Source organism: Ctenocephalides felis, unplaced genomic scaffold (assembly GCF_003426905.1).
Source record: "Ctenocephalides felis isolate EL2017-DRISC unplaced genomic scaffold, ASM342690v1 CF-g0.4_SCAFFOLD_01886, whole genome shotgun sequence".
Classification (NCBI taxonomy): domain Eukaryota; kingdom Metazoa; phylum Arthropoda; class Insecta; order Siphonaptera; family Pulicidae; genus Ctenocephalides; species Ctenocephalides felis.
This window is the reverse complement of record NW_020538040.1, coordinates 39,772,037-39,786,216: the sequence shown is the minus strand read 5'-3', so window position 1 is coordinate 39,786,216 and position 14,180 is coordinate 39,772,037. Positions and strand designations below refer to the sequence as shown.

At 29.4% G+C, this 14,180-nt stretch overlaps 1 protein-coding gene across 2 annotated transcripts; it reads left to right on the top strand.

The window, feature by feature from the left end:
- The first annotated feature begins 671 nt into the window (after positions 1-671).
- On the top strand, positions 672-13,314 carry LOC113378460 (peptidylglycine alpha-hydroxylating monooxygenase-like). 2 transcript variants are annotated; one of them, XM_026618993.1, is made up of 3 exons: positions 672-762; positions 2,971-3,135; positions 12,248-13,314. In XM_026618993.1, the coding sequence occupies exon 3, from the start codon at positions 12,307-12,309 to the stop codon at positions 13,246-13,248; it is 942 nt and encodes a 313-aa protein (XP_026474778.1). In that variant the 5' UTR covers positions 672-762; positions 2,971-3,135; positions 12,248-12,306; the 3' UTR covers positions 13,249-13,314. The 2 variants fall into 2 exon arrangements, with proteins under 2 accessions (XP_026474778.1, XP_026474777.1); XM_026618992.1 differs by lacking the exons at positions 672-762; positions 2,971-3,135 and having other exon boundaries at positions 12,085-13,314.
- The last annotated feature ends 866 nt before the right edge of the window (positions 13,315-14,180 follow it).

The following is a 14,180-nucleotide window of genomic DNA, read 5'->3' as shown; positions in this document are numbered from 1 at the left end:
TCTAGTTTGAAAAATATATTTAGATCTGTAGAATATTGGTTATTTATACATGTATCGCATATAATAATAGGCACGTATCGAATATAATAATTTATTATAGTTATTTCTTAAACTAGTATTTTACAAACAAATACTGTTTCTTTATTAAAATTATTTGTACTAGAAGATGTAAATAAAATTAAAATTCAATCTGCTCCTGGTATCGAAAGGTCTGTATCAGAAGATCTATTAAGTAGATTTGTAATTTTTTCTGTTTCTAACATATTGTGCATATTTCATCAGACATTGGTTCGGTATGAGTCGTAAAAATATATCAATATTTGAAAAAAATAGTTTAACCATCTTTTATTATTTCACCAATGTGTTCTTATATAAAAAACAATAAAAATAGTGTACTCTTGATAATATAAGTAAAACATTTGCTGTGATATGTAATACCGACTTTACAAACTTTAATATTTAACATGATCATCTTATATTCGTAACAATTACTCAATTTACCGGAACTAGAAAAAAAACTTTAGCAGTTACTATTTACAAGTGTAAGTCCACATTACAATTATTTCAAAAAACGCGCCATGAAGTCAGACGTTGGCGTTAAATCTAACGTGCGCCACTATTAAGTAACACCTGCAAATTTCACCTGTGATGTTGTAGAAGGTTAGTTTAGACAGTTGCAGACCTATTATTTCGATAACATTCTCTCAGTGGTTTGTGGAGAAAGTAAACAATATTATGAGCCAAAAGACACTATTGCCACAAGTAAGTGCAATGAAATGAACGATTTTATATTGAATTTCCTCTTGATATAGATGACTTTATATTGTACATACATTACGTTTTAACAACTATGCAATTCAGCTAAAGTTTTGTGGTTTGGTGGAAGTACTCTTAACCTCCAAATTTTCGGCTTGTTTGGGGATGAGGAAACAAATGTCGTTCTATTACATGAATAAAAGATAACATATTAAATGTATGTATATAAATGTTTATATTATAATGCAACATACGGGCAGCAAAATTATCGCGAATCCTGTCACCATAATCAACTAATTCGTTGCTATCAAATCCAAAATATATTAGTTGTTCGCTTTGTGATAGTATAGATAAAATTCATAAATATTTGCCTATTATTTGAATAGATTTTTGATGAATTTTTATATTGAGTATTGAGTTTATAATGATCTTTTTGCAAAAGGCAATTTTGTAACAAGGACACAAACAACCTGCGGCTGTGAAACTGTTAACTTTAAATACCAGAAAGTATTTAAAATAAAATTACGAATTACAAAATTGGTGAATGATGTTTCCATCTGTTTGCATTTATTTTTAAAATAAGCAATGTGCACTTACAATTGAGTATTATTAAAAATTATCCATTTCGTATATTAAATAAAAATTTATAACGGCGTGACCTTATTCTTTTTACTCCAAAATTCTTCATAAAAAACCAAATATTTACATCATGATAAAAAGATTTACATTAGATAACAAAATTATAATTGCGTTTTATTTCCTTCTTAATGATTTCCTTCATAATGATTTTATCAAAATGGTAGTTTTATAAAAATATAAAAAAAACACATATCGTGAGTTTTCACTTTACTATTTTTATCATGCGTTCTAATTTATAACATGCATTTTCAAAACTCCAATCAGATAAGATTTCCTCTTTCATTGATAACTATTAATGAGATTTCCTCTTTCAGTTAATTAGTTATACAAAGATGAAGAATAATGTGTGATAATCATATAAAGCAAGAAATATGTGTCATTATCAATAACAAAGATATCCCGGAATTATAAAACATATTTAGTATAAAAAGTGGTAGTAGCGTTAAGCAACTTTATGTATCACCGAATATTACCTTATTTTTGGTAAATCAAATCCATATTAAAACTTGGTACAGATTTATCAGTAACATGCAGCTGTAAAATAATAAAAGCTAGTTAAATAAATTATGTTAATATATATAATATTTTACTAAAATACTTACAAGGTCTTGCTTCAATTTTATATATTTCAACTGAATGCACGGATTTAAACATAATAATGTTTGCCTGTAATCCGCTTGATATTCTGGATTTTCACTTCGAACGCATGTTAAATATTCTTTCAGGTTACATATTTTTGACTGACCTGGTAATAAATGAAATAGTTAAATTTGTTTATTTATTCTGAATATTTAATGTTTTCGAAAATATTTTTTTAGAATAGAAGAAAACTTCTCTTCTCGTACTGCGCACCATATCAACAGTTTACTTAATTGATGCGCAGCAACCGCATTAATGGAATTATCTGTTCCCTTTTTGGCAATAAATTCTTAGATTTTTTACATGAAAATAATTTTTTGTGGAATAATTTTATTTACATTGAAAAGCTTTTGTTATTTGATTAAAAAACAATTGGACCGATTCTGCCGCACAACAGACCAATGTTATGACAAGGCTATGTTATAAAGAACTTTTCATACTAAATGTTGACAAAGCCATGTGGTTGCTTTGCAGTCAGGCGTTTTTCTCAGGTTGTCAGATAGAAAACCTAACATAGAAACCGCACAAAGGTCTAAAAAACTTAGATAACAGGGTCTTTCTGACCCAGCTTCATAACATACAAGTGACGTGCAGTTTATGTGTAAATAGTCTGAATGCACAAAAACTACATGACATTTTGACAGTATTCAGTATGATTCAGTAGTATAATGTATAGAAGTTGGAGCGTAACATGGCCTGGCTATAACATTGGTCTGTTGTGCAGCAGAATCGACCCAAATGTTTATATATATATAACTGTACTTACGATTTGCATGCAAATAGTACGGGCGACAATTACACTTTTTGGAGTATTGCTCAGCAGTATCGGCGATCTTGCAAAGCCGTCTTGAGTACAACTGCAATAAAAATATTTTATATTTCTAATTTTTACCCTGGATAAATTTATTTTTATTGTATTATTTATATATCTTACAGTCATTGTCTTTTGCTGTGGCTCGCGGATGTTCATGCATTTTCGTTGATTTGGGCTCAATGAATTTATATTGGAATCTGATACTGTCCAATCTGCTGTGTACTCAGTTGTAGGTGAAGATGTAGCTGTTACGTGAAAATTTTGACTTGGGTTCAGGATTTCATAAGGTGAGTGAATATACAACTGAAAATTAAACATATATTTACATGATTAAATAGCATATTTCTATTATGCTAAACTTTCAAACAAACTCTCATTTTGATCGCTCTTTGAATATTAGAGGGACGCAATTTTAATTATATTTGAAAATGCAATTGAACTATAGTTTTGTACAAGAGTGTCGTCTATAGACTACATTGAGTGTATCGACTTTTGCTTCAAAATTTATCACTCTGAGGTAAATTACTGGTAATTCTAATTCATTATTGTAATGCTTACTGCTTTAGAAGTATGATATAAATTTTTTAACTTATCGTGGGGTAAATTATAGTAATCGTAAAAAATATTTTTTTTACATATCTTTATGCTTCAAAGGTTTCTGAACATTTTGCGCGTGTATGTGTGTGTGTGTGTTCGGATACAAATTTTCCTCGACGATTTTGGAAACACGGATCAACGATTTGGATAATTCAAAAAAACATTGATTCGTATTAATGGGGAGACATGCTGACTACTTTTTGGCAAAGACAGGTCCAGCCGTTTCGAAGTAACGTGACAAAAAGTGCCAAAATTGGTAATGCAGTTTTCGAGATAGTGAAGCGTCCGATTTAAACGATTCAAAAAACATTTTATTTATATTGACGACGTGAAGAGCTTATTAAATATTTGGAATGGCAGGTCCAGCGGTTTCGTAGATCTAATACAAAAAGTAAAATAAATGCCATTCGGCGATCAAAAATGATATATGTACATCAAATTATCAGACATTTATAGAGATTTTAATGATAAGGAGAAATTTTGTTGATATTTCTATGGGTTCCATAGCAATATTTGTCAATTAGACTGCGACGCGACGCGTACGCGCTTTGGTATTTCGACTCTAAAACAGCTACGCAACGCAATAATTTTAAAAAAAGTTCTAACTTTACAAAATCTCCGAATATATAAAAAAAACAAAGAAATCAAACTTTTTAAAAAAATTTAAAATTTCCAAAATCTAAATTTCATAGTTTTCAAACAATTTTATAGTTCTTTTCTTTTAATTTTTTTTTATTTCTGGTACGGAAAGTTTCAGCAATTTACTAGTTTACTACCAATAATAATTATAACTATAACTTTTTATTATTTATTATAATTATTATTATTATTACTTACATCAAAATCACGATAACTCTTGAGATATAAACTCCCTCCGACTTTATCCAGAGCAAACAATTTTGGTTCAAATATTTTTGGTTCTTGTGATGCACTAAAATAGTAATTTAATATTTATCCCATTCAAATATGATTTAATGTGCAATGTTTCTATACAGATTAAATACTTACATAGTATCATTTACACTTATCATGTAACTAACTATGGAATTGAAAGAAAGGCATAAACCTTTTTCAGTCATGATCAATGTGAAATTTTCTTCTGCTTCCTTATCATTTACAGTCAGCTCTAGATCAGAATCTGGATAAACCTGTAAATGAGGTTAAAGATGCTTGTGTAATTAAAAAATTACACTAAATCTTAATATATTCTCAATTATATGATATAATATATCAAAATGACTTAACAAAGATGTCGCAACTTTCCTTAAATCAAAATGCCAATTACACATTGTTTATAGTTTCAAATTTACTACTCAAATTTGTCTATATTAATATGTAGACAAATAAATGATTTTTATTTCTCTTTTTAACTTCCCGTAGGGGAAGTTATAGTAACCGCAAAAAAATCGAAAATGAAAATTTTATAATATATCTTTCGATTTCAAAGGTTTCTGAACATTTTGGCATACCTTAGAAAAAATTGATGTATGTGTGTGTGTGTGTGCGGATACAAATTTTTGTCGACGATTTCGGGAACACCGATCAACCGATTTGAATAATTCGTATTGATAAGGAAGCGTGCTAATTAGTTTTTGGCGAAAACAGGTCTAGCCGTTCCGAAGATACTGAGCAAAAAGTGCCAAAAACGATAACTCAGTTTTTAAGAGAACGGAGCGTGCGATTTGAATAATTCAAAAAACATTTCACTTGCATTGACGAAATGAACAATTGGTAAAATTTTTGGAAGGCAGGTCTAGCGCTTATGGATTCTCTATAAAAATAATTTACAAAAATGTTATTTGACGGTCAAAAATGTTCATTGGACATATGTACATCAAATTATCAGATATTTTATAGAGATTTTATTATTGTGCATACATTTTGTGTAAATTTTTTTGAGTTCCGTACCAAGATTTTTAATTTTGAATTTTTTTTTATATGGTTCAAACAAATGCCCTCGACATTTTCGACAGTATGGAATAACCGATTTGTATGGTTAAAAAATCATTCGGTTTGTACTCGATCACGAGTCGTTTTTGCAAAAGGCAATTTTGTCGTTTCGGAGGTATGGAGCGTAAAGGGTGTAAAAACAGTTATGCAGTTTTTGAGAGAACGGATTCTCCGATTAGATTGATTCAAAAAAACATTTTGCTTGAGTAGATGGTGTGCTGTTCTCTAGAGAAATATTTCTCTAAAAAAAATATGCACTGTTCTCTAAATATGAACATTTTCCTTACTGTAATAATCGAAAGTATTGTAATTGTAAGAAACAAAATTGAAGTTTTGATTCTAATAAAGATATTCTTCCACTGTGTATCGATATAACAAAATAATAGGTGCCTCATGATAATTAATTTGCCTCATGAAGCAAATCGTAAAATGCATAATATATCACTATGAAATGTTATAATTTAATAAGTGGTTGTACGTAGTTATGTTTTAAACCATCTCGTTTCAATATTTCTTGCAAAAATTATTATAATAAATTTGATTCGATATAATAATTACTCCGATAAATTCATTTATAGCAAATAAGCAAATAATAAGAATTTGCTTGTATTAAACCCGTTCTACCACAGATGTCGTTAGGGGTTGATTTGTTCACCTCGCGTGCCTCGCGTTGCGTAGTATAGACCAATGCAATGTGCACTATATATACAAAGTAAATATTCATATAAGTAAGTATCGCGTTTGGTATCAGCTTTCTAGACTCACTGGTTTCTGCATCCGATTTTCACGGATTTTCATGTTAAATTATCAAAATATATCCAATCCTGTTGACTCTCGAAAGGGATTCAGGCACGATGCTTTTGTCATCTTGTAGGGTCACAGTGTATTATGACTTTATACATATATATTCAATATTATACAGAAATAATTAAAATTTACTAATTAAAAAATAGTTGCTTACAAAGAAATAATTTATGAATGCATCATTTATTTTTAAGGCAAAAGCATCGTAAAATAATTATTATCTAATTATTTAAAAGCAAATAAATATAGCAAATAGGTGTAAAAACGGTTATGCAGTTTTTGAAAGAACGGATTAGATTAATTCAAAAAACATTTTGCTTGAGTAGATGGTGTGCAAAAAATGCATTCACAAAAAATTTAGTAATTTTAATCAAAGTATCAAAAAATTCAAATTTTCAAAAAAACTAATTTCGAAAAATTAAAAAAAAAATCGAATATTTTCAAAAATTTCCAAAACCTCAAAATTTTAGACTTTAAAATTTATTGTTATAAAAAAAATTCTCAATTATCAAAAGATTTCTAAATTATCAAAAAAAATCCATTTTTTTTTAAAAATGGACTCTTGTAAACGTACACATAAGTTGTTTATAAAATACGCTCATCACCCAATTTAAAAAACAATTATTGATTATTTCAATTTCTCGAATGTTAAATTACGGTACGGTAAGTTCCAGCAATTTGCCTTAAGGCACAATGCCATGCGCCTCACTAGTTATATATTTGCACCTATTTCATCATAAAGCATCAGCAATTTTTTTGGTAGTGCTTAGAATGTCTGAATCGGATTGATAAATAAATGAAATATAACATATTTTTTTCATTAACTTGGATTAGATTTTCCAAATAATTTAAACCAATTCTTTTGTTTAATCAAACATTTCATTTCAAAAATAGAATATTATTTGTTTGTGATAGATTACTATTGCGCTTCTTAGAAAAACTTGTACCAATAAATAATAATTCTTGATAAGATCTTTTTATGTAAAGTTGATTTTTCTGCATAATTATCTATACCTACTAAATCATAAAATTGTCTATATACTAAACTAAACTATGACTACAGCTTTTAATCTTCTGAATTATATAGTATTATTTTATTATGATTTGGTATAAAAAAAAAACTACATGGAGGTGCCAGTAGAGCTTTTGTACTAACGGACGCATTTTACTCAATAATAGTATATGTTCCAAAGTTTGCATATATTAAATACATTTCTAAAATCAATAAATTTACCGAACTGTTTTAACTTGACTTATTTAAGTAATTAGTTTTGAAGTTGATTTACAAAATAATTAATTTAATTTTTAGCATGTTGATACTCACGCTTACAGCGATATCCAACATTGAAACTTTACTTAAATTCGGGTCGTCAATCATTTCGTTAAAGAATTCTTCGGTATCTAACAAAAAATTATTACTTGTGATGTTGATGACAGTTTCGACGTATTTATAATAATACTGATACATTTCATCGCTTTCGTCCACGTGCCATGTTCTAAAAGTAAAGTATTTTAAATATTAATTGACTCATTGTAGACCTTCATTGATGTGAGACTCCAGTGTCTAATATTACCATCCACAGATAGTAATAATTAAATATAATAAAATTTTATTTAGGTACATTTGCAACATTAACACGCAGAAGATCTCATAGTTGAAGAGCCAGTGAACTATTTAACTAACCTCTTTTCACAAAGCTAGAAATTTTAACCGTGGAATGACTGCCAGAATGGTACTTTTATATTGGACCATTAATAAAATATCATTAAACAACTTGTAGCTTTGTGAAAACAGGTTAGTCAAATAGTTCACTGGCGCTTCTCTTATCATGCCCACCGATGGGACACAACGTGTTATCTGAAACCGCCAACTTATTATTATTGGCAACGCACGATTTTCGTTGCAGCCCTTTACGTGTTAAAAATCATTTCATAACATTCTCGATTTCTCGTATGTATTGAATACGTGTAATATGAAAGAAAACAGATAAAAATTTGATACATACTTCTTGATATATGACGAAGCCTTTTTCACATCAATTTTGTCTGCGTAGCAAACTGTAAAAGCTGGAAAAGGCATTTTCCAATCGTCCGATCGCAATTGCAATAATGTAACACATGGTCTTGATTTGAAACGATCCCATTGACCCAGGCATATCAAAACGGTAGCTGTTACTGATGCGATCATAACAATCAGCCAAAATAATCTTGAATTAGAAACAAGAGATTCATTAAATAATTAGATTTTCATTTTCTAGAAATTCTAGTCATTTTCTAGTAAATATTTTTGCATTAAGGTATCTGCTTTAACAGCTATTGTTTGTGCAATGAGCCAGATGTAGAATTAAGATAATGAACGTAGACTAGAAGTTGTGCGTCCTAAGTTCGATTTCAACCTTGGCCAACTCGACATCAAGCAGTATGATACCAGAGTCTCGAATATGATCTAAAGTGAAAATTACTTTTTGAGGGCAGTGCTGCAATATAATTAGAGAATTATTAATGGTCAGGTTGAGTCTTCCACATAGAGCACAAGTAGTTTTAATTAGTTTTGAGTAGTTTTGATTGCTGTTGAAATAAATAAAATTAAATATTTGTGCAACGCAGTTTCATTTCTATGATGATTTGCCAATGAATGCTAAGCCAATACTTGATTTATTGTAGTTTAGGTAACAGTCACAGATAAAAGATAACGACGTCATATATGTAATACTTCAAAAAGCATATGAGTTAAAAGCGTATGTGTTTGTCGTATATATTTGAGAATATTTTGATATAATTTTTTCGACACTTTTGCATAAAAGCGAGTTTTTTTATCCACCCATAGATTTTAAGCGAGTTTTTAATCCATCCAGAGTTATCAGTTGATACTAGATACTTACTGTAGTGTGGGATGCAATCATTTTTTTAAGGTCAGGTCTAATCGTTTTGGAGTAATAGACAAAAACTTCCAAAATTACTCTTCCAAAAACGTATTGTAATATTGACAAAGATCCTCAAATTTTTAGAACGATGAACAACTATTACTGATAGTTAAAATATTTAATTCTGAGTAAATTATTACGCATAAAATCATCTTTTATCCTGGTAAAATGATGACATCTTCAAAAACTTTGAATATTTCTTCTCGAAACGCAGCACCTAATTCCATATAAGTATATAAAAAAGACAAACTTACAGCGAAAAGCCGCTGGAAAGTTAGGAAAGTTGAAAAAAGCTTAAAGAATATTTAGAGTTTAAAAAAATAAATTTAATATAATAATTGAGTATTGAATTAATAAACAGAAAATTGAGCAAAAATTTGAAAAATTATAGTTTATTGTGCATGGCATTTGAAGAGGAATCTGGATTAAATCTACACTACAAAAAAAAAACAATAATCAATGCTATTGAAAAATAAAAACTAGAAAGAAAAATATTGCAATAGCACAGGTAAATTTAATTAGAAAAGAAAAAGAGCATTAAAGCAATGTGGCGGTGAGAGGATAGAAAACTATAAAAAATATATTGTATGTTAGCGAGAAGAAAATGAAATATTTCAGCACATATTATAGTGTGCTTATATCCCATATATAGGAAAGCTTTTGGGCGGAAAATTTATAGTTATTAGATATTACTATAAATAATTTTGACTTACTTTTCAATAACATTATTGTGTTTTAATGTTAAATATCTTACACCATGTAAACTGCTTTCGTCGCAGAATCTAAAAAGAAATTGTTTTAGTGTCTTCAACATGATTGGGCCACTTGTCTATTTGATTCACTTGTATTTTAACTAACTTACGTGTTTATTGCAGTTCCACCCAACAATAGTTAATTCATGCAAACGTCTACCTACTAATGCAATTTACTTGTTAATCGAACATAATCATAATTAGCTTTATCTGAAACCTGTAAAAATCATTAATGCCATTGGATTCGCGTGTTTACTTAAAATATGTTTATTATTATTTATAACATGCAAATAAGGTTAGTCTACAACATGCGATTGCGACATTTAATAATTTCGAAATTATCAAAAGTCTTTTTTTGTTTTCAAAAAAATTAAAAATTGTGTTCATAATGTTAAAAAAAAATCAAAATAAAAAAAATCAAAATTCTCAAATAAATGTTATATTTTCAAATAGAAATCTAATAAATTGCGGTACGGGAATTTGCTATAGGGCACGTAGCAATGCACGAATAGTTTGTTTTCAACTTACGTAGGGTAAGTTATAGTAATCGCAAAAAAATCGAAAATGAAAATTTTTATATATCTTCACATTTTAAAGGTTTTTGAACATTTTGGCATACCTTAGAAAAAATTGATGCATGTGTATGTGCGTGCGGATACAAATTTTCGTCGACGATTTCGAGAACACCGATCAACCGAATTGAATAATTTAAAAAACATTTGATTCATATTAATAATGAGACCTGCTTATTAGTTTTTGGCAAAGGTCTAGCCTTTCTGATGATAGGGGCAAAAAGTGCCAAAAACCGTAACTCCGTTTTTAAGAGAACGGAGCACCCGATTTTAATAATTTAAGAAAACTTGTCAATTTTACTTGTATTGACAAAATGAAGATCTGATTATTTTTGGGAAGGCAGGTTCAGAGGTTATAGACTCCCAATAAAAATAACTTAAAAGATGTCATTTGGCAGTCAAAAATGTTTATTGGACATATGTACATCAATTTATTAGATATTTTATAGAGGTTTCAATAATGTGTACACATTTTGTGTAATTTTTTTTGGGTTCCGTACCAAGATTTTTAATTACGGTACGGAAAGTTTGCCTTAAGGCACGATGCCATGCACCCCACTAGTATTTTTTTTTAATTAAAAATTTTAATTATTTAGATTAAAACAGAATAAAAAAACTCAATGAAACAAAAAATCGTAACGCAATAATGCAAAAGTATTGCAAATATTATATTTTAAGGGGGTCTTCTTATGTGACGGCCTGTTTTTTAGGGATATTTTAGGATTTTTTTTCTACGACCAGTAAATATTTAGAGCTTCAAGTTTTTTATCATTTATTAACACATATTTGGACAGTATAAATATAAAATGTCAGCTAAAAATATTCAGTCAAACTAGAGTTACAGCGCTCTGAACACCCCCGCCTCGAAAAAAAGAGCTCCCACTTCCTCCACGATTCCGGCTGATCGGCTTATCTGAAAAAAAAAAAATTGTAGGCTTAAAAGCACAGAATGACCTATAATCAAATGAATATAGAAAAAATTGGATTTTTGATAGACGTTTGAAATAAAAGTTGCAAATTAGGCGTTTTTTTTTGTTTTTTGCTATAAAAAAATCGAAGTTTTGAAAATTTTGTGCGTTTAAATATATTGAGTGTGCCCTGTAAATTTCAAGTAATTCGGTCTAGCCGTTTCTGAGATACAATGGAGGAAAGTTTGAAAAACACAGTTTTGAGAAAAAACGCGTTTAAAGATAAAATGATCGTTGTACTATATACTATATGTATACTTTTTAAATGGCTGTAACTCAAAAACTATTTGAGATATCGATTTGAAATTTTAATATGTTATTTTTAAAGGTGTAATCTAGCGAAATATAAAAAAAATCGAGTTTTTCAGCCCATCACATAGGAAGACCCCCTTAAGAAACTTCATGGCTTCGTAGGATGTCCCAAGCATATTTGATACTGATGAAAACGTTTTATTAATAAGTACTAATATATTTAATACTTTTACTAAGTATAAGTAAGTACATATGCATATACACAATATACATATTATCTATTATACCAAAAAAGCCCCGAGACGATAGTGCGTCATTGTTCATTGATATTGATGTGTCTTATCAATGGTGTTGAGCTACGCTGCTACGCTGCTACGGTCGCTACGGTTGCTCGATTTTGACAGATGGCCACTTGCTGCTTACGAATGTAGTTGATAAACTAAATACGTGTGCCGCGATAAAAATAAATAACTCGATAAAAATTGATTTGCACGTTCAGTAACAAAAATTAATTTAAATCGAGTTAGTGAATTGATTCAACTCGTCAAGATGAAGTGCAAATATATGATTTTTGTTGCAGCTATTGTTTATCTTACGTTCTTGCAATGTGTAATTTCATATACAATCCAAAGATATTCCATGCTAATGCCCGATGTGAAGCCAAACAGGCCAGAATTATATTTATGTACACCAGTAAAAGTTGATTATACAAAACCCTACTATATTGTCGGCTTTGAACCGAAAGCAACAATGAACACAGCCCATCATATGTTGCTTTATGGTTGCGAGAAACCAGGCTCTGATAGACCAGTCTGGAATTGCGGCGAAATGGCACAAAACGAAAATTCTGTTGAAGAAACTGCAAGTCCTTGTAGTGAAGGCTCTCAAATAATTTATGCTTGGGCAATGGATGCTCCAAAATTAGAGTTACCGCAAGATGTTGGATTTAAAGTAGGTAAAAACTCAACAATCAAATATTTGGTTTTACAGGTTCATTATGCACATATAGATAAATTTAAAGACGGCAGCACTGATGATTCAGGAATTTTCTTACATTACACATCTAAGCCTATGACTAAATTAGCCGGAGTTTTATTGCTGGGAACAGGGGGTGCCATAGGCCCCATGACCACTGAACATTTTGAGACGATATGTACTATTAATGAAGATAAAATCATTCATCCATTTGCTTATAGAACACACACACATAGCTTGGGCAAAGTAGTATCTGGTTACAAAGTTAGAACAAATGAAAGTGGTTTGGATGAGTGGACAGAGCTAGGTAAAAGAAATCCATTGACTCCACAGATGTTTTATCCAGTTTTTAACAATGAAACAATTAATCGAGGCGATAAGTTAGCTGCAAGATGCACTATGACGAGTCTCCGGACTACGTGGACTCATGTCGGAAGTACAAATGCAGATGAAATGTGCAATTTTTACTTAATGTACTGGTCAGAGAATGATGAACCTCTGGATATGAAATATTGTTTTACTGCAGGGCCACCGTACTTTTATTGGTCCCGATCTCAATCAGGTTTGAATAACATTCCTGATGTTAAAGCTAGTTTACTTTCATAAATGTGAGTTTTTACTTTTATATTTTTAACCAGTTAACTGAACACCAGTTTATGCAAAAAGTAACATGAATCCAGAATTATGTTTCACTTAATAAAGATGCACTACAATTTGATGAGTATGATTAAAATTTAAAACGTTTCCAAAAGACGATAGTTACAAACTGGAAAAAAAACATATAAAATTAGTTATTTATCTGAATAAAGGAAATTTATGTACAAAATACACATATTTGATATCTAAATAAAAAATATAGTATTAGCAGTTAACTGGTTAAATTGGAATCTCAAAAACTTGTTGAAAACCAAAATGAAAAATATATCAAAATTTACTTAACATTCCTGACAATGCAAAAATACTTTAATATAATGAGATGAATGTTGTATTAAGCTGTTTACTTTGGCAACATTTACTTAAAGACGTTTTTAAAAACTCAAAATAATTTATCATTTTTGCTTGTATCCAACATTTTATTATTATTTTATTTTTGTGTAAATATTTTGTTAATCAAAACTGTAAAAGTCTTATTTAAAAACTGCTGTGAGGTACAAAAAAGAAATAATATAAAAAATACAGTAAATTGATTACTTATATTTGAACAAATTAAAGTACTTTTAGTAATGGTTCTAATTTAACACTTTGAGTATATTTGATGAGTGAGACTTGTGTCCATGTATATATCTAAAGCTGTAAATGTCGAGTTTGACTGGACATTAAATACTTTGTTTACATACATTTACTCAATTGAAACAAACGAAATTTCATCTTTGGGTTGTATTTTTTTACTTTTCATTTGTTTTGTGAATAGATTTATATTTTATTTCCATTTAATAAAAGCATTAACCATAACATTTAGCAAATTTAAATAAATCCCATGCGATAGACAAATTTAGAACCCAAGGGATGATTTTATTTTTTGTTTTACTTGAATAACA

What these genes read in the sequence shown, in the direction of transcription:
- LOC113378460 (XM_026618992.1), top strand. Translation starts at nt 12,217, where the DNA reads ATGAAGTGCAAATATATGATTTTTGTTGCAGCTATTGTTTATCTTACG.